This window comes from Nomascus leucogenys, chromosome 1a (genome assembly GCF_006542625.1).
Source record: "Nomascus leucogenys isolate Asia chromosome 1a, Asia_NLE_v1, whole genome shotgun sequence".
NCBI classification, from domain to species: domain Eukaryota; kingdom Metazoa; phylum Chordata; class Mammalia; order Primates; family Hylobatidae; genus Nomascus; species Nomascus leucogenys.
The window spans coordinates 48737124-48758341 of NC_044381.1; the positions used below are offsets into that span (position 1 = coordinate 48737124).

General features: G+C 41.1%; 1 protein-coding gene across 9 annotated transcripts in view; it reads right to left on the reverse strand.

Annotated features, from left to right (window-relative positions):
• Positions 1–21218, reverse strand: part of NTRK2 (neurotrophic receptor tyrosine kinase 2) — a 361214-nt gene that overhangs the window by 134460 nt on the left and 205536 nt on the right. For 2 of the 9 annotated variants that reach the window (XM_030809412.1, XM_030809407.1), the window contains one exon: positions 14510–20655. The exons of the other annotated variants lie outside the window; for them this stretch is intronic. In XM_030809412.1, the coding sequence (XP_030665272.1) occupies positions 20627–20655 (29 nt within the window). In that variant the 3' untranslated portion in view covers positions 14510–20626. Of the gene's footprint in view, positions 1–14509; positions 20656–21218 lie in introns of those variants that run through there. 9 annotated transcript variants of the gene reach the window in all.

A 21218-nucleotide genomic window follows, 5' to 3' on the forward strand; every position in this document is an offset into this window, starting at 1 on the left:
CTGGTCTTGAACGCGGGACCTCAGGTGTTCCACCTGCCTTGGCCTCCCAAAGTGTTGGGAATACAGGCGTGAGCCACCGTGCCCAGCCTAGGACAGTAAATATTGAACTGCAGTTTGTACTTGAAGTGTCCTGTTTTCTTCAGCTTATTCTGAAATGCTTCTAGAAACGGATGGACTGATGATGCATGGACAGGAAAATCTTAATTGTAGAATCCAGGTGGGTAGATGGGTGCCCACTGAACAATTCTTTTAACTCTTCTGTACGTTTGAAAGTTTTTGTTAATAAAAGATGGAGAGTGGGAAGCGGAAATTCAATACTACTCTTTAGAAGTCAGGTTTCAGAGTTGGCAATGTTAGCTTTGGGGACGTGCCACATGGAATCTCTCACACAGAAGGTTTAAGACGTGAGAAACAGCCAAGGCAATCAGGGCAGTGCATATTTTCTGTACTTTGCCTATGTGGAACCTACTGCTTGGGGCCTCTCTCTGGGCCCTACAGGACTGTAATATACAATCCTGTGCAGCAGCAGAGCTCAGATAACTTAAGCAAGAAAAATGTCCTTTGGATAATTTGCAGACTTTGGCCTGAAACAAGGGCAGATACATTTAGATACATGATTTGTTTTCTGGCTGCTGTGCTATTTCAAAGTATCCTTGTTACCGATTGTAGTGAAAAACTCCTCCACCCTTAGGGAAATAAATCAGACTGGATTACTAAAACCATACCCTGCAGCTCTCCTAGCCTATATCCATCTTGATGTCATACCGGCCTAAGTTCACCTCTTTAAAAAAAAAAAAACAGTTTTAGTGTGACACATGCTGGTAAAGATTTTATTAAGCAGACTATATTAGCTGAGCCAAGCAAATTAAGTTACATCCCTGGACATCTTAATAAAACAGGGTCTTTCCCATACTTCTCTAGGTTCTAATTTATAACTTAATTCTATGGGTAAAGGATGAAAACATACATGAACATCAATAAAAATCACTTGTATTTAGCTTTGGGATTCAGTCATACATGCACACTAAGTGAGATTAATATGTGGACTAACCATCTGTATTCTACTCTCGTCCCAGATCCGCCCTACTGGGTCCCAAGACCTAACCTTTCAGCTGAGAAAAGAAGAAAATCCTGGCACTTATTTCCCTGGTGGCATGTCCACAGTAGTGTGCCAAGGTAAGCAAAACCATGGAATTTATATTGCCACAGCTTATACAAGAGTTCATTTTACTTGACTATTTGGGAGAATATATTTTTATAACACATATAGGAGATGTATTCTGGAAGAGTGTGCAAAATTCCCATGTTGCAGTGCACTATTGCTTTGATGGCCTCCAATGCACCGTGTCTTCCTGTTTTCATGCTCTCGTATAATCTCTTCGCTTGAATCTAGGCTATTTTAACCAAAATAATGCAGGGAAGGTGAGACAGCGCTCATTCTAGAACCTAAGCTTTCGGAAGGCCTGGCACTTTTTTTAAAAAAAAGCTTGACCATCTTGGGTCCTCCATGATGTGAAGAAACGCAAACATCCGTGAGAACTGGGGCCCTTGGCTGACAATTCCAGCCGAATTCCCAGCCAGCAATCACCAACTACCGGCCATAGGCAAGAGACAATTTTGGACTTTCCTATCAAACTGACACCACACGGTGAAGTAAACAGCCAGGTTGACACATGGGACTATGGGAAAAGTAAGTTGTTCTTATTTTAAGCCACTAATGGTGGGGTGGTTTGTCACACAGAATTAGATCACAAAGCATATGTTTAAAATAAAATCTGAGATTTCAGAGATATATTACAATTGAAGAAAGCACCTTAGAGTTATACTCTCAGACTTCTGTCTGCCAGTCAGTACTTCAATGAAGATGACTGAGAAGTATTTCCTTATAATTCACAAGAAGATAATCTCCCAGATTCAGGTGTATTTCTTTGTTGTTATATGATCGAGGGGAGCCTTGTGTCCTAAGTCTTTGTTCGATTACCACAGATAAGCATTTTTTAATCATGGCATTCATCCCAAGGTGATTGCTAATGGGATCCTTTGAAGATATTATGGAAGGAGGAAGATGGAAATTTCATTTATATCTCACAATCTCCTCTAGATCTCTTAATTACTTTTCTTTCAAATTACTGCTTCTGTAACTAGGAGATGTCATTCAAATGGTCAGCTATAACTGATCCTAGAGGATGAGAAAAGATCAAGAAAGTCCAATCTACATTTTCCCTACCTGAGACAAGCAACCTAAAGCCAAGGCCAAGAAATGGATCCTTACCCCAGCAGTTCCTCAAATGGCCCCTTCATAAAATAGATTCAAAGTACCCCCTGCAGGTTAAATCTCTAAATGTAATAGAATCAATTAGCCCCAGTCTGACTCTGAGCCTGTCACATGAGGACGGTAAGGGTCACAGCCATTAGCACTGATCAGTCACACCCATGCACCTGCTGTCACTCATCACCACCATGTTTTATTGAAGACCTTAACAAGAGGTCCTGAGTTATTAGTGACCTAGTGTGACCTAAGGTGAGGGAGGGGGAAGCAAAGGGGAGGAGAGCAGGACTGACGGCTACTGACTACAACATGCCAGGCATCATGCTAGATGTATGTGTATTGGAAATCCCTGAAGATGCAAAAGAACTGGAGAAGTTGGGCATTCTTATCCTCATTTTACTCATGCAAGCAAAGTGCTAAGTGCAGCAGCTGGCTCTTAACAAGGCCCCCAAACAGCAGCCATTCATATCTTTATAATGCTGCTACCATCATTTTTCAGAATGGAAGCTGAGGCTGATTGAGGTTATGTGACTTGCCCAGGGCCACATAAGAGTAGAAGCTGTGAGGCTAGGATTAAAACTCAATTCTGAGGCAATTCTGTCTTGATACTGGTAATAATGATGGTGGTGTCAGGACAATTTTTTCCGAAAACTAAATCCTAGTGAAGACTGAATAAGTTATACTTCTAGAATATGCCACCAATGATATGTCATGTCCACATTTAAAATACAAAATATTGGCCGGGCACAGTGGCTCATGCCGGTAATCCTAGCACTTTGGGAGGCTAAGTTTGGTGGATCATTTGAGGCCAGGAGTTTTAGACCAGCCTGGCCAACAGGGTGAAACCTCGTCTCTACTAAAAATGCAAAAATGAGCTGGGTGTGGTGGTGCACACCTGGAATCCTATCTACTCAGGAGGCTGAGGCATGAGAATCACTTGAACCCAGGATGTGGAGGTTGCAGAGAGCTGAGATTGCACCATTGCATTCCAGCCTGGGCAACAGAGTGAGACTCTGTATCAAAAACAAATGAATAAATAAAAAAGAAAATACAAAATATTTTTGAGTCTTACTTAAAAGTATCAAAGGTATTTTAGAATTACAGAAAGATTTTTTAAAAGTGTTTTTAAAGAGCCACTTTTTAAAAAATTGCCGTTGTTAATAAATAATGGGGAAAGTTCGCCAATGAGGCAATTAGCCAAAAATGAAGGCTGGGCTTCCCAGAGACTTAAACTAAAGCAGGTTGTGTGACTTGTGATTTGTCCTGATCATGGACTCAACGCTTTTGCTATTATGGGTTGAAGCAGGTCTCTGGGGTCAGGTGAACTTTATAATACATTGAGTACTCTAAGCACTGGGTCCAACCTCTTAGGGATTTTCATAGGATTGGTGCCCAGTGCCTGGTTACAAAAAGATAAAGACAGAAGTCCCCGGGGTGGCTTTGAGGCCAGGGAACCTGGGTTTGAGTCCCTTCTCTGCCACTTTTTTTTTTTTTTTTTTGAGACGGAGTGTTGCTCTGTCACCAGGCTGGAGTGCGGTGGCGCTATCTCGGCTCACTGCAACCTCTGCCTCCTGGGTTCAAGCGATTCTCCTGCCTCAGCCTCCAGAGTAGCTGGGACTACAGGTGCCTGCCACCACGCCCAGCTAATTTTTTTTTGTATTTTTAGTAGAAATGGGGTTTCACCATGTTGGCCAGGATGGTCTCGGTCTCTTGACGTTGTGATCCGCCCGCCATGGCCTCCCAAAGCGTTCTCTGCCACTTTCTGCCTGAGCTGAGTCTGTTATTTAAACTCTTCAAGCATCCCTTTCCTCATCTATAAGAAATTGCTTGAAGGTGGAGTTTAGCTGAGATAACGCATGTGGAAACACTTAGCAGATGGCAAGTCTCAAAAAAAGTTTTCTTTCTCCTTCCCTTTCCAGAACTGGTTAAGTTCTCTCAATGCTCATCCCTAACATCTGAACCCAAGAACCACATTTTTATTCTGCTTTCTTTGTCCTGGCTGGCTTTTTCTTGCATTATTAACTATGTGGAAAAAAAAATATGAGGCTGGATTTGTTTTGTTTTCTGTTCCACTCTGTAGTTTATCCAGACGTTGTGTACCTTTAAAAAAAATGGGTTTTGTCATCCCTTGTAACATTTATCTGAATTTTAATCAAATAGGACAGAAAGTAAGATCATGTGTCCCTTTTGTCCCCACAACATCAAGAAAATAATCTGCAACCTCAATTAACACTAACAAATAATCTTTCCTTTAAGGAAAAAAAATGTGGATCCAGCCCTTTTGTAGTTTCCCAGTTTAAGAGATTTTTCACAGGGGTCCAAGCCAGAAAGCTGAAATCTATGTAACGAAGTCAAGCTGAGAATGGATGCCGCTGGTCCTGCTGGAGATGGCTATCTGCTGTCCCTGGAGGCAGTGACAGTTGGAAGATGGTCAAAAAAGGAAACAGCATCTTGGGCCACCCTCTGGACTTGAGCTGATCATTGGGGTATTTGGTCTTGCTGCACGAAGAATCCTTACTACAGCTTAGTATAGTCAAGCAATGATATAAAATCATTTTCTTCTAGAAACTCACATCTTTTGTCTCCAAGGCCTTTAAAGGAGTCATAAGTGATGTTAGAGTATATTTTAAAAATTTCTTTGAGAGCAGGAAATCTTCCCCTCCAGGGGGTACTTAATTTCTTGCTAGTCACTTGGAGGTGAGCAGGTCTTAAGGTCTTAGGCTAGGTCCACGCCACACGGGAGGACAAAAGCTGATGGAAGATAACCATAAGTTAACTCACAAAAGATTCCTTGGCCCTGAAAACTGACCTAGAGAAAGTGTCTGGCTTGAGGGGATGAGAAGAAAAGGAGCAACACATTCATACTGGTTATAAAATACCAGTTTGGGCCTTTGCGAGAACCCCTTACATTTCCTGAAATATTATAAATTATCCTGAAATAAAATGCACGAAGAACTGCCACAAATCATTGATTTTTTTTTTTCGGATGAACCACATACTTTCCGCCCAAGCAAAACTTATTCTTGGGAACGGAGTCCAAGCCCACGCTGAATCTTATCTTTTGTTCAAACCCCACACTTGTTTTACCCTCAGCGCGTTTAGACAGAAACTGATAGCTAATGCTTTTCATTAAGCCAGTCAAGAAAAACTGCTTACCAGGTTTTACTCCTTCATCAGCCTGACTAATTACACCCATTCACTGTTCTTTTCATACAGAGATTTCAAATTCCAACTCTCAAAGACACACACCACCCAAGAGACATCTGCTTCCTGGCTTGCTCTGTCTCCTTTTACATTACCCAGTGAAAAGTATTTGGTGGCCCAGAAAACACAAGCTAAGCAAAATCTAGAAGCAAGAACTGGTTTCAAGCTGATGAGGGGTCAGCTCAAGGAGAAAGTGTTGACATAAAGGTAACAGGAGATGGTGGGATAAAAAAACAGAAAAGAATCTTCTCATGCAATATATTCAAGGAACAGCATTAGGCGAACAGACTCCAGTGACAGGCCTCAGATACCACTGAGCAGCAACAGAGCAGAAAAAGAGAATGTGCCTGTGTCACTAAGACAAAGACTCATCTGAAAGAGTTGGAGGCCCCAGGTTAGATCAGGGGCTTCAGGGATTGGCACTGAGCTTCGGTGATAATTGAGGCTAGACTTGAACACCCAAGCCTAGGCAGTGCCTGGGTGGCAATTACATTTCTCCAAACCATCAAATGTTGGGCATTAAGGAGGCGAGGTGACCAACATCTCCAAAAGCTTTGGAAGCTTCTTCCCGTGGGATCACGGTCCAAACTAAACTGTTGCCTTCCAGGAAGGAATACAGGAAGACAACATCAACCTCATGAAGAGTTATAACCATTACTTCCTCTTTGGGTGAATTTCTTTGTGTGGCACTGCTTTACCTGAGTCCACAACAAATTCTTCATAGTGGTCTCATTGGTCACATACATTTATACTGGTCACACACTTCATATACCTATGAAAGTATACAGTCTTGACCTAGAGAGTTAGAAATCCCATTTCCCATCTACGGGTGTTCTGTATTCTCTAAAGCTCTCTTTCAGCTAATTATTTTTTTTTTTTTTCCAGACGAAGTCTTGCTCTGTCACCCAGGCTGGAGTGCAGTGGCATGATCTCAGCTCACTGCAACCTCCGCCTCCCAGGTTCAAGCGATTCTCCTGCCTCAGCCTCCTGAGTAGCTGGGATTACAGGCACCGCCACCACACCAGGCTAATTTTTGTATTTTTAGTAGAGAGGGGGTTTCACCATGTTGGTCAGGCTGGTCTCAAACTCCTGACCTCGACCTCATAATCTGCCTGCCTCGGCCTCCCAAAGTGCTGGGATTACAGGCGTGAGCCACCAGGCCTGACCAGCTAATTCTTTTGTTGGTGAAAACATGATGGTAACAAAGCACAGAATTCTTCAAGATAGCAGTAGGAAAACCATTTTGAATACTGGGTTCCAGTAAGTCTCATAGGAAATAACCCTTCCTTACCTTCTTTTCTTTCAAAGTTGCCCAAACTAACTCTGTTTATTGTTTCAGTCTAAGGGTTTTCCATGTGTTTGACATGATGCTTCTCAGGATTACTAGAAGAAAAAAAAATGATAACTTCTATTCTGCTACACATTCATTTTATGTGCTCAATTTATTACCATACAAAGAACACCGGATGCAGCTCCCATTTAAATGGTGTCTTTAATATAAAGACCCCCTGAAATCGTGTTTGTATGATAGCCATTCTTCAAAAAAACACGTAAGAGCTGGAGACTATGTTTCAGGGTCTCAATCTCGTGATTTAGCACTTGATTCTTTTAGTGGTTGGTCATTTGAATCTCATTTTCAAGAGATCATCTGAAAATAGGCCTCTGGTCTTTCAAGTTTCTGATTAGTGAAGCCATGTTAAATAACTTCTGATTTACTTAAATCACAGATTGCGGAACTGAGTAGCCTGGAGGGATCTCAATGATCATCTCTATCCTAGAAAGTTATAAAGTATTAATTAGACCTGGAGACATATTTCAGACTGGCCAATGCCCTACTTCTTTCTACAGCCCTAGGCTAACTAGGGAGCAAAGAGACTAAGTTTTCCATCAGTTTCCTTGCCTCCTGACTATATCCAGTACATATTTTACATGTTCTACTCTTAGTTTAGTGGCCTTTTCTTTTATGTTTAATATTGTGAAAAGACACATTGATTTTCAGAAATGCAAATAATAGTGTGGTTGCAAAAAACCCTGGTTACACTGATACATATTAAATAAAAAAAATATTTAAAATCACTCTTACAGGCACTACACACAGTATAATTAGTGTTCAGCATCTGTGATAAATAGTGCCTGACAAATTGCTCAAGCATCATAAGCACTATGAGAAGACAACAGTTTTATTAAACACTGAAAATTGTATTTTTCCCAGTGGTTGTATTGCAAGATAATGAACTTTACAAGCAGCGGCAGAGATGCAAATTCAATTTTGCACAAGACTCACAAACATCGTGATATATTATGCCAGTGGAGACACAGCCTTCGTCTAGACAAAATGCAAAAATGTCCTCATGTTCAGTAAATGTGTATAATTAGGAAAATATGAAGAACAGCTAATCGTCGATGTTGCATGCATGTCTGTATCTCCCATCTTCTTTTTTTAAAAAAGTCTAGTTGAAAGTTGAAGGTCACTCTTCTAGGTTGCAAATTTCAGTTTTTCAACTTTCAAAAAAAGTTGATATTTGTAAAATTAGAAGGTGCCCTAATCAGGCTTCCAAATTTTCTAACTCTTAAATTTTTGCTTTCAACTGAGTTATATGCAAGGGTTTTAATTTGTAAGAGCAGGTTTTATTATACAAATAAGCAGACACTGTCTGAGGACCAAAATTGAAGCAGCTCTGATAGTTTTATTAATTTATTTGATTTACTTCTGGTTTCTCTTACCCAATCTTATTTATGTCAAAGTAAGTTGAAGCAGAATTCATTATGTAGTGAAATGCAATTTGAACACTTTTCATTGAAACACGGTGATTCAATCATTTCTCTCCATCTGTCCCATTATCTCTTCTTACATTATTTTGTACAGATCAAATCACATAAAATGAAATTCCAAAAGAAACTTAAGAATTTGCAAGGAGGAATAAAATGATCTCCCAATAATTCCTTATACTAAGTACTAAATTATACAACTAACATTCTGATAATTTGACATTATTATAGCATATTTTCTCTGAGAAAAGCCAACTAGGTTAGTGAACTTGAATTTTGAGAAAACTTTTGATGCAACTCCAGTTTCTAATTATTTTGATACCGAATTATTAGAAGGATTGAGCCTAATCTCACCCAGTTTGGGCATTTCTGCATTTTGCTGATTATATAGATTAAAAAATTTGCCAATCCTTTTCAAATAGTTAAGCTTAGGAGTTTTGGCATTTTAGCAACTTTATAAAGTGTTTGTGAAAATATGCATCAGTAGATTCTTCTCATCCGCTATTTGGTGACCCATGTCAGTTGTATTGTTGGTGCACAGAGAATCCTTAACTCATGAATGGATCAAGTTCCATGTTGATTATGCAGAAACAAGAACCATGGCCTCATGGAGACATTGCACTTGTCATTAGAATGACAAGACTATCCCTTAAATGTCTTTTCAACTCCTGTGCTACTATACCCTCAAGACCACAATCCCTGTGCCCTAAACCCCCATGAGTGAAATAGTTTCATGTTTTAAAACCTAAAAGAATTGTATGGCAACCAAGAAGGGTAACCAGGTATCAGCAAAGCCGGGAAGGCTAGGAAAAAACGTACCAGCAACCAAGGTACAAGCCTGTCCTCGGGGAGCTTACCACCTCACGTCACCTCACCCAGCTTCATGGTCCTTCTGGATGAGAACCTTCCACAATGGGTCTAACCTGGAACAGTGATCCCCAAACTCTTACATTTATCCTAATCATCTGGGGGCTTTTTAACAATGCAGATTATTTGGCCTCACCTCTAGCCACTCAGATTTGATAGATACCAGTTTGGATGCAGGGATTTGATTCTTAGAAAGTATTTCTAGTAGGCCAGGTGTGGTGGCTCACGCCTGTAATCCCAGCACTTTGGGAGGCTGAGGCAGGCAGATCACCTGAGGTTAGGAGTTCAAGACCAGCCTGGACAACATGGTGAAACCCCATCTCTACTAAAAACACACAAAAAATTAGCCGGGTGTGGTAGTGCCTGTCTGTAGTCTCAGCTATTCAGGAGGCTGAGGCAGGAGAATCACTTGAACCCAGGAGGCAGAGGTTGCAGTGAGCCGAGATCGCGCACTCCAGCCTGGGCGACAAGAGTGAAAACTCCGATTCGGAAAAAATAAATAAATAAAAGAAAGTATTTCTAGTTATTATAATGCACACATGCGCGGGTGTGTGTGCGTGTGCACGCACACACACACACACACACATACACTAGAACAAAAGAGATGACACAGTGAAAAACACAGGTCCAAGAGCTGTTGCTTGCTGACAACTGCCAACAGCCAAGTGGCTTGCTACTGGACGTGGGGTTAAGGATAAATAGATACAGATCTCCTCCAACAGTGGTGTCCTCCAGCTTTCTTGCATATTTGAGAAAAACTAAGCTGAGCAAAGCCACAAATAAAAGACCGCCTGGTAACTTGCTACCATCACCTTCCAAATCACCTTGGCCCTTGGCAGTGGCCAAGGGGTGGCTCTCCATCAAAGATGAAGGACTTGAGACTCTGGCCTGGCCTTTACCATTTGGAATCATACTCTCCCTTGTTGTCAATTTTGAATCTAAACAGTGTTTTATAGTATGGGAGGAAACTTCAGGATTTAAATGATGAGGAAAATGAGAAAGTTGCAGATACCCATCTCCTCAGTTAAACTGGCTGCATTTCCAATGTAAACTGCCTCAAATCCATTGTGGGTCAGTGTGTGTGTGTGTGTGTTGGTGGGAGTGTGAAAGAAGCCTGGCTTGATGGCTAGACAGAGAGACGGGCACTAATTTGGTGTGTGCATTAAAAACCGATGCTAGGGTTTAGGTATCTAAGTTCAACTCCTAGCTCTCCTGCCTAGTAGCTGTATGTTCTTGGGCAAGTTGCCTAATTTCTCTGTGCCTTACTGTTTTCCCTCTGTGCGATTAAAGTAACAAGGATACCCACCATATGACTATTGTGTAAATTCAATGAGAGAAATATGTATATTTCCATTAAAACTTCAACATTAGGCCTTGTGAGAAATTATTCTCTCATAATACAAAACACAAAGCTTTAGCATACCTGAAACCCAAGTTACAAAACTAGACAGGAGAATTCTCAAAACATAAATTACTTAGGAGGTGGGACAGAAAGAGCAAGAGAAAAAGCTTCAAACCCAACGCTGAACAGACATGGCAATGGGCATAGCTAATATGCAATTCAAAAGGAAAGATAACCAACCTTCTGCTCCTACCAGAATCATAGGCAAATACTAGAGATGCCTGAAGCTCAATGAAGTAGAGATGTATTTTCTTCCCAAAGCTACAGTAAGATGACAGGCAAAGTAGATAAGATCATCCATTCCTTTGTTCATTCAGTTTACTACCTATTTATTATAAACCTACAATGTCTTGGGCACTGTTCTAGGAGCTGGAGATGCCAAAGCACTTGTTTGTTCATTGAACAGACCATGATTCAGAACTTACAAAATTGCCAATAAGTATTTATTTCCATCTGCAATTTTTTATATCAGTCATTGACTACTGCCACTGAATTCCTGGTGAGACGTGACTTCCTGATTACACGTTCATCATCCAACAGAGACATATGACATATACCCTGAGCCTAATCTGAACTTTCATTCCTACCCTTGTTGTCCCCTCCCCATCCTGGAGTTTTACTGTTAAAGGTCCCAGACAGTCTTATTAGTCAGAGATTTGTTTTATTTCCTCTCATTGGGAAAATTTTCCATACTGGCAAATGTTTCAAGATTCATGCAGAAACATACACAACCCCCACCCCAGGGGAAGCAAAGGACTCATCAAATTCTCTGTTTGGAAATATTTCAGCCCCTTTTCTCTGAAGTCACGTTCTAATTAGTTTCTCCAAACCACTCTCTGGCTGCATCTCCACAACCCCAAAGGGCTGGCCACGCTCTGCAGCTTTGTAGCTGATAATGCATGGAGGTTCAGCGGTCTTGGAACTCTCTAGTAAACAATATTTTGAATGTATTTTATTACTTGTCACAATGGACTTTGAACTACATTTGAATAATTCATACTCCAAACTATGGTCTTTTCAAAGTTATCAAGATAATTAAGAGAATAAACATTGAGTCAGAAAATAATTATTCATTTTGGCTAACCTTGCCATTCTAACTCATCTGCACTTACCAAGCCCAGTAAAGAAGTGTTGTATGATGTTTTTAAAGAACATGTGTTACTCTCTGTATTAAAAGACTTATATGAGATATTGGTCAACATGTGTGTCTGTCACAAAGTGCTCAAGAATATCAGCTCCTTGATATCTCCTGACTTTATGAAGCACGTAGATGCAGGCTTGGAAGAATGCCACGTATGAATGCCAACTCTTGTTTTTAAAACGGCTCTCTAAAGCATAAAGATCTACAGAAATTTTGACTCCATTCAATTAGCCAGTTTGGAAACATGGACCTTTGAATGGAAAATGAAGGAATGAGTTGTAGAAGGCGAGCCAGACGAGTACTTGTCTGTCCTCCACGATGCTCATAAGATTGGCATCAAGGCTGGTTCCCCATAGGATGCTGAAAAGAAGGCTTTACTAGCCACTGTGTTCCCTGGCAGGGTGACCCTGCCCAGGAGCTGTGGGTTCTCACTCCTCCCAGCATTTCCTACAGAAACTCAGCAAATATGTGTGTGCACCTCAACGTGCTCCCAAACACAGTTGGCACACTTTGAATTCTTTTCTTGGATATCAAGTTCGCCTAGGAAATCAGATATGCTAATCTCAGAGGAGTGAAGCCATTCAAGAAAGAGTCTGAGATCTATGGTATAGCTTGCTTTTTCTAGGATTTTCTGAACTAAGACTAAAAACGTAAACTTTTCAGAGAGGGCTTGGCAAAAGAAAAAGTGGGATTTTACGTAATTTTAATTGGCAAAAAAATAAAAATAAGGGCTTTATATTCATGATCATTTAATATTTCTTAAAGACACTTCTGAGAGAGAAAACATCACAGGCCAGTGAGCCTATATCAGTCACTGTACCATAGATGGCCTGGGCTCTGCCCACTGGCAGCTTCCTCCTTTATCAGTAAGTTCAGTACCAACCATGTGGACACTCCTCACCCTTCAGATCCGAAGGTTAATACACCCCGGCATACTTGATCACCCACATGAAAGGGGCAATGCCAAAACTACAGTTCCTCTTGCTGAGTTAGAAAATTGCCGGGTATTAATTTGGAAAGGATGAGCAGCACTGGGCTAGAAAGAGTCCTCACTTCCAGGACGTCCACCTGGGCTTCAATAACAACCCCTTGTTCAGGATGGAATTTGCATTTTCCTTTTCCTCCTAACCTTTCCGAGCCTCACTTTTCCCATCTGTAAAACAGAGTAATATCTATACTGCAGCAATTATTAGGATTTTTTTAAATGTGAAAATACAATCCATGGGGCCTGGCCCATAAAAAGCATTAGGTAGGAATTATATAAAAATAGAGAATGCAAATATTACAAAAAGAGCTCATGGCATTAAGAAACTGGCTGAGTGAAAATGGAGTATTTTAAATCTTAAATACTCTATCTTCAACTTAGCAAATGTATCATACATCTCCAAATGTGGGGGACAAAAGCAATATAGTTTTTTTAAGAATTTCATTTATTTTTTTAAAATTTTATCCATTTTTCCCCTAGATTATTTCTCAAACTTACTGAGAAAGTCCCCTGATCCTCCCTCCTGTCCTTTTCCAAAGAATCTATCTCTCTTTGTCTCTGTCTCTGTCTCTGCCTCACTCTCTATCTCTCTCTCTCTATCTGTCTCTCTCTCTCTCTCTTTGGCAGCCTCATTCATTTCCTCACTCTGGAGAGTCACATACAACAAATAAAAATTTTAAAAATGTAGTGAGAAGATGAGCATGCACTTATCTGCTATTTAAGTAGATGGCACAGGATGGTTACTGCTGGAGATGCTGGGGCTGGCTGAACAAACGGGAGACAGGGGACTTCATCTCCAAGGGAAGATGAGGCAGTGAGGAAGGACAATTAGGCCAGGAACTCAGGAAGTGTCCGAAGACTGACAGATAATCCACTGAGAAGTTTATGTACACATAACAGCTTTGCAAAGGCCAGAGGTTTACACAAGATCCAGGCCAGAAGGAGCCCTGAGGCCAAGGCCGAGGCTAAGGGGAGTGAGATACTTGCTTTGTGCACACAATTTAAGGAAATGCTAAACATTTAGTTATTGAGATAAATTATATTAAGTGTAACGCAATAGTTCTTGATAAAATTGAATGCAAATATTTGTGCTTAAAAAATATCAGAATTCTTTTTTTTTTTTTTTTTTTTTTTTTTAGACATAGTCTCTCTCTGTTACCAGGCTGGAGTGCAGTGGCATGATCTCGTCTCACTGCAACCTCCGCCTCCTGGGTCCAAGCGATTCTCCTGCCTCAGCCTCCCAAGTAGCTGGGACTACAGGCATGCGCCACCATGCCCAGCTAATTTTTGTATTTTTAGTAGAGACGGGGTTTCACCATGTTGGCCAGGAGGGTCTTGATCTCTTGACTTTGTGACCTGCCCGCCTCAGACTCCCAAAGTGCTGGGATTACAGACGCGAGCCACCATGCCCAGCCAAAAGTATCAGAATTTTAAGGAAAGACAGGATCTGACCCTGAACTTGTAGGACTAAGCTCACTCACCTTACACTCATCCCAGCCCTCCTGGGATTATGTTGGCTTTATTTAAAATTTTGATATTTTCTTCATAGATCTTTTGCATTCTTTTTTATCTTTTAAAATGTTGCGTGAGTTTATTATTTATCTTGAGTACAGACACTTTTGGTGTCACTTTAAATTCTGTGCCTTAAGCGAGTGACATTCTTGCCTCACCCTAGTGCTGGCCTACCTGAGTGAAGGAGTTGCTTCGAGAAAACCCAGAGAGGCTATGTGGGGGCAACTGGGGAACCAATGGGGACAACTTCTAGAGCTCTGTTCGTAGTGCCTCGAGGAATCCCAATGTTGAATTATATTCTCAAGTCTATGTAAGAAAAAGTATTAACAGGTGACGAAAGTAGGCAACAGAGACCACAAATATGACACTCTTGTCTTTATTGGTATATGCGTTTGGCTCTGAATGATCAACTACATCACAAATTCCAGTACAAAAGATCTCATTTTCAGATAAATCATATAGATAAAGAATTTCAAGCTCCATTGGTCACTCATACATACACGTGGGCAAGCCCTGGAGTTTCTGAACATAGGAAGAGAATGCAAGTCATGTGTTAGGTCCACTCTCTTGCATGAAATGTGGGAGAGGGAAATAAAGTTAGGCAACATTTAGCAATCAACAGAACCCCTTCCCTATCCTACCGCAGCCAATCATGGTGCAGCAGCAGCGGGTTGAATGGTTGAGACCAGTGCAACGAGGCGGCAGGAAGTGCCCAGGTAGGAGGGGGGTCCTTGGCCACATGGGGAGCTTACAGAGAGAATCACAGTAACACACAGATGTAGTGCCCATTAGCCAGCAGGGTTTCCTTGAGGAACATCTATCCATACCCACCCACTCAAAGTCCCCTCTCTCCAAAAGTAAATAGATGGCGTGGGGACCATATGAACTAATCCCCCAACTCTGCAACCTTTCACATAGCTCTGCCCTCACACCAAAGCTCTTCCTCATACTGAGACAAGAGGAGGCACAAAGGCCCTCAATGACATGAATCCTCAAAGAGAACAAAAGAGGGCACTGAGATGTTAACGCCAAGAACTATGCGGATGAATCAGCCATTAGACTCAAATCTGGCTGAGATCCACTTTACTTAAAAACTCAGGATGTAATATGTAGGAAGTGGCAGAGCATATACACAACCCAAGAGGGAAAGTGTGATTGATTCAGGACATGAGTGATGATCTTATTCTTCCTGCTACTTGGCCACTCTCTCCCTCCCCAACGCTCAGGAGTTTGGAAATCAGTGGCATAGCTATGTATCACCAATATCTTACTGAGAAAATGAGTGTTTTCCTCTTTGAAATCCAATGTCCATAAAAATCTAGGTAGAATTCAGTGAAATCAAAAATCTCACATGTAAATAGAGGAATTTTGCCATCAACTAAAACAAAGACTCCTAAGAGGGAAAAAGACAGACTAAATATATACATTCTGACAGCACTTGGGAAAGAAAGGCTAGCCTTCTAAATAAGGCTCAAGCAGCTACATGTATTGATAATTGTTTCTGTAGATATCAGGAAATGGCACTAATGAAATTAGGAACTAGAAAGAAATGTGATCATTAGCATCATAGTTCCTGAACCCTAATACATGTGGAAAAAAGGGGAGGATGGAAAAATTATGTGGGTAAAGATACTGATGTTTATGGAAGTAAAACCAATATAGAGAAAATGTGAGACCAGTTAGTCCATCTGGCTCAAGTTAATAGAAGGTATTAACTTGAGTATTCTATTACTCTATTAATAGAAGGTAAGAACACGAGTTCTGACCCTGGGTAAAGCAGTTAGTGCCTCTCTATTCCTCAGTAGTAGACTGAAGACCAAATGACTTGGAAAAGTAAATTCTTTGGGTGTTGCAGGGAAGGGGAGTTAAGTATTGAGCATGAAAACATAAGTAGATCTGAAAATTAATCATTCCTGTAGGAAAAAAATTCAGGTGCCTGCTTAGTGGTGCCATTTCTGCTTATTTTATAAGCAGACATTTCATGTAATCTCTAGTAAAGGCATTCCCTAAAGTGGAGACTAGCTATTTTGATAGCACACTGCACACTATAGGGCTTTATCCTGTCCTCTCTATATCAACCACTTTATTGGAAATTTAGGAATGTGGCACTCAGTCCAATTCCATTATTATCTAATGAGGAGCTTGGGTTCCACTTTAATTCACCCAAAAGTTCAATGGCATGGTTAAAAAATGTGTTAATTAATAGTAACAGGATAAAAAAGAATATTGATGTCTACCCATACACAGTAATGAATAAAAATAATACATAGAAACTAGGATTATATTATTGTTTTCTTTCTGGGATTCTCCCCTGCCTTTGGTTCTGAAATCACACATATCTAATCTCTTACATCACAGGAACTTATTCGTTTGAACTCATTTTTAGAATCTCCTAACCCTAATATTAATGTGCAAAATATCAACACTAACATATTATTGGATGTCATACTATTGATAGAAGCCTCCTTGCCAGAACCCCAGTCTAGGTCTAGAGGCCTGAGACATCAGGAGAGGAAGGAAGGCTTTCATGATGAAAGATCCGGGGATCGCTGGACAGCAAACTCCATCAAATTTAAGCAAAGCTGGGAGTGACCAAAGGGAGACTCCAGCTCATCGGAGGTCCTTGCACAGCCAAGGGATCCTCAGTGGAAGAGAAGGCATCCCTAAATATCAGGAAATGTATGAGATGTAACTAGCTTGGCCCTTTAAGATCCAGCATACTCAGCTCTTTGAAAGGAGCTAGCTAGGGTGAAGAACTTGGAGGCAAAAAGTGATCATCTGCTTCAGTTGAGCAATAAACTGCATTTGGAGTTATCTGGAGTGATGACCCTAAATGAGAGCTCTCAGCCTGCCTTGTCAGAACAAGAGAGCCTCTCATTTCCTGAGTCTTTTCAGCGCATAACACAGGCCTCATGTGCTCTGTGATACTTACCATATGAGAGTCTGACGTGGCCAGCTATGGCCAGACCCCCGCTCTTAACCCCTGCACATCCCCAAGGAAATACAAAATACGAAACTGGGAATAATACACCCAATGTGCTTCCTACACACTGTGCGGCACAATCTCCCCAAAGTGAGCCATTACTATAGAAATATTAACAGAGTCCAGTACAAACAAAGGCAAGGACACATATGGTCAGACTTTATATTACAAGAGATTAAAAGGATATCCACAAGACTAGAAAGCCATATAGCCAAATGATATCAGTGGTTAACTCTAACTGGTGGAATTACATGGGACTTTTCATTTCATCTTTGTTTCTTATGTTTTCCAGGTTTTCTACTATAATCTATATTATTTATTCTTATTTTAAAACACCCATTTTAGGGCACCTGAAGGCATTTTGGGTGAGGAAGACAATCCCATCTTACTAGCAAAAATCATTGGGCCTATACCAACTGGGATTGACCAACTCATTGCGGTCTGTTTAGGACTGTCCTGGTTTTAAAAATGAAAGTTTCACATAACAGGAACTGCCTCGGCATTCTCTCACTGACAGGAAGCAAACCCAAACAAAGGGCAGAATGGATTCATCTCCTCCTTGGGCTGCTCTCTCAGTCTCAGGGGGCAGTGGCTCTTGCTTCCAGTTAGGGGCTGAGTCCAAGGAGAGAGATTCCTTTATGTGGCAACCAGGTTGAACTAAGAAGTAGCTCTCTCCCCATTTCCTTCCTGGCCGTGGGTTAGAGAATGTGTTTCTTCTCTTGACATTCAAGAGAAAGAAGAACAATCAAGAAAAACTAAACAAAAACAAACAAAAACCCACTACAACCTCAGGAATCAACCTCAGAGCAGCATCACAGCTCCCCAGGAAGGAGACCTGGCATGACAATTAATGTGAGAAGACGCCCAGCTATGGTGGTTACTCTCACAGGCTGGCAGAATTAGTAAAGACAGAGAAAAGCTGCATTTCCCAGAGAGGAAACCTTCACTTTGTTATAATAGCTGCTGTAAAGGATTGAGCCTCACATCCAAGAAAAACTCCGGTGCTGCCATCTCTGCTTAACCAGAGGGAGCACTCAATTGTTCAAAGCACCTGGGTAGCAGGAGCTTCTTAGCAACATAGGAGGCTACTCTGCATCTGTGTTTGCTCAGCTAGTGCTGGTCCACAATCTACTGGCACATGCAAGAGTGGCCAATCCGAAACCAAAATGGGGGCGTAGCTTGATTGGATTCATCCTGTTGGTACACACACTCCAGTCAGGCTGGGCCTTGGGAAATACCCAGAACAAATACATTAGGATCCTCCATCTGCTGGGATGCTTCTAGAACATCACTGATGGTTTGGTGAAATTGGACTGAAACGTCTGATATGTGCAGGATGCAGAACTCCATCTTGGTTGGCCGATGATAAGGGAGTAAACGCAGTCTTCAGAATATCACTCTGTCTCCCTGACCTAAATCCTTAATCTTTATTTTTGTTTTTCTTTTCAGACACCAAGCTTAGGACTGGAGTGTTTCCTCTAGGAGGTCTAAGTATACTATAATCGGGTGATATTTCTTTTTTGATAACAAAGAATAATATTACCCAATGGTCAGATGCTAAAACATGATTTTACTTCACTGTGAGTGTGCTTGAAACTGGTTTGCTAACAAATCTTCATCTCGGTGCAGCTTATAATAACATGGCTTACATTTTAAATGTAATTATGCAGCATGTATTCATTTCCTTTCTTTTAAGAAACTCAAGTTGCTTTTTTAAAGCATTATTTGATAGCTTCTTACCATCTCCTTTGGAGTTGAAAAGGGAATATGATATCAGATTGTTGTAGCTAGCAATGGGGGGGGCCGTGGCACTGAGAGGGGGAAGGAATTGTACTGGGACCTGCAGAACAGTAGCAATGTGCCATGAAGGCTCCCACGAGATGAGTCGTCAACCCAGTGTGCCATAAAAGAAGCAATTTTTAAGGATCCTAAAATAACTGCATTATCTGTCCTAATGCTCGTGCTGGGCAGAATGGACTTAGCTTATTTTTAAAGTGCAAGCCATGGCCTTCCAAGTCATACAAACAACTCCCAAAGCAGCCATTATTTGGCCAATTAAACAATTAGAAGAAAATATACTTTTGAAAGACAAAACATTAATAGGCAAAGCACAGAAGAAAGTGCTAAAGCAATTGTTTCTACCCGTTTTTCAGTCCTATCTCTGACCATCAAAGTGGACCGTGGTCATTCGATTGCACTGAAGTCTGCAGATAATCTCTGGTAACTCTGAGGGGCCCCGCACTCTTTGATCTAATGAGCTTCTGGGGTCCTGGATGTAATTCAGAATTTTTGCTCATGTGTACTCAAAGTAATGTTGCAAATATGTTCAAAACCTCTGCGGTTCTGTGAAAAATACCACCTCCATCCTTTCCCCTTATTGGTAAGACAGTGACAAAGTGGGCTGTGGCTGTTGAGGGGAGCAGAATGGGTGCCTTGTGTGATAGCTTTAGCTACTGTTAAAACACTCCCTCCCTTTATAATGTCTTCTTTCCTCAGGCCTAGCTGGTCTATGAATCTGTGCTTATTTACATAATTGCCTAGTAAGCATGTGACCACTAGGAAAACACATATGCACACACAAACACACATATACACAAGGATACACACACATTAACTATAATAGCTGGAGAAGTATGGTACACTCTGGAGAAAATTTTTAAAAATCCACTTCACTGGAAATGGAATTAAATTAAAAAAAAAAAAGAAAAGTCAGAATACTTTATATGCCTCTGCCACAGGGAGTTACTAGCCCTAGGCACATGAAGAGGGCATGCTCTGCAAGTACAAACACATCCAGGTACATGTTTAGAGACAATTTTAAGTCGATTTAGGCCTCGAGCCTAGGACCCTAGCTAATTTACAAGGCTGCTCTAGGGAAGACAGAATTTTAGGGAGGACGTCTATAGTGTTTGCTCTGATGGGAGAAGATAAAACACACTCCCACCCTTCAAGAGAACCCAAGACTGATGATTTGGGGTTTTTGCTGGTTAGTACGTTTTGTTTCTGTTTGTTTGTTTGAGCTCAGAAGGTGTGTTTACATTGCTCCCTGTCAAAAACTTTCTCAGCAGTCAAGGAAAGGAAAGCAACACAGCTGCCCTTGAGCTGAGTTTGTAAATTTTACTGGGAAACCACCCCATGCTGTCAGGTGACGTGGTGTTCAGACATGTCTAAACGAGCTAGTTGAGTTAAAGACCAACTCCAGACTTGATGTTGCTGAGCTCCTCAGCTCCATCTTGCCATCCTGATTGATCGAGGAGATGGGTCTATAGTTAAAGTGGCATAGTACTTTGAGGGGTTAGTCATTAGAGCACACTGCTTTGTCTTGGAAAGGCAACTTCTTGCTTGGCTAGGTTATGGAAGCTAAGGAGTGACGTCAAGATGTTGTCTGGCCAGAATTTGCAGATAACCATAGAACTCTTCTCCTCCATCAGGCATGGATTTAGCCTCCTTTAGTTCCTGCAGTGACACAGGAGCCTCCAAATACCAAATTATTATCAGGCGGTCTTGGGGGAACCTCTGGGCCCTGCAATAAAGTAGACAGACTTGCTATTGGAAAGTGCTCGGGAGGAATTCAGCCCTGTTCAGATTGCTCTACAATCCTGCAAACCATCTCTGGACTTCGTAAATGAAACCCTCATATCACTCCAGATAGTGAAAACATACTTCAAGGGATATAATTGATCACCATCTTTCACTTAAATGATTTTATGCATCATTTTAAGAAGTCGAATTTGATCATGTTTATTGTTTTGTTTTTAAAGCCAAACTATGCAAGTATTGCGCTTGTACCACCCTGGACAAGCCACTTCTGAGCATCGTTTGTAAAATAAGGTATTTTTATTCATTGATCCTTCAGGTCTAACTCAGAGTACCACAACCAGGTGGTGGACTGTGAGCCAAACCTGACTCACACTGATATATTTTTATTTATCTTGCCCGGTGTCTTAAATCTTGGGAAATCCACATAAAATAATAAACGCCTGTTTTCTCCGGAAAAATTAGAGTATCTGGAAATACCAGGCCCGGCCCATACTCCAGCATGGCCCTCACTACCCCATATCATTTTTCTTTCAGCCTGTTTCTTGC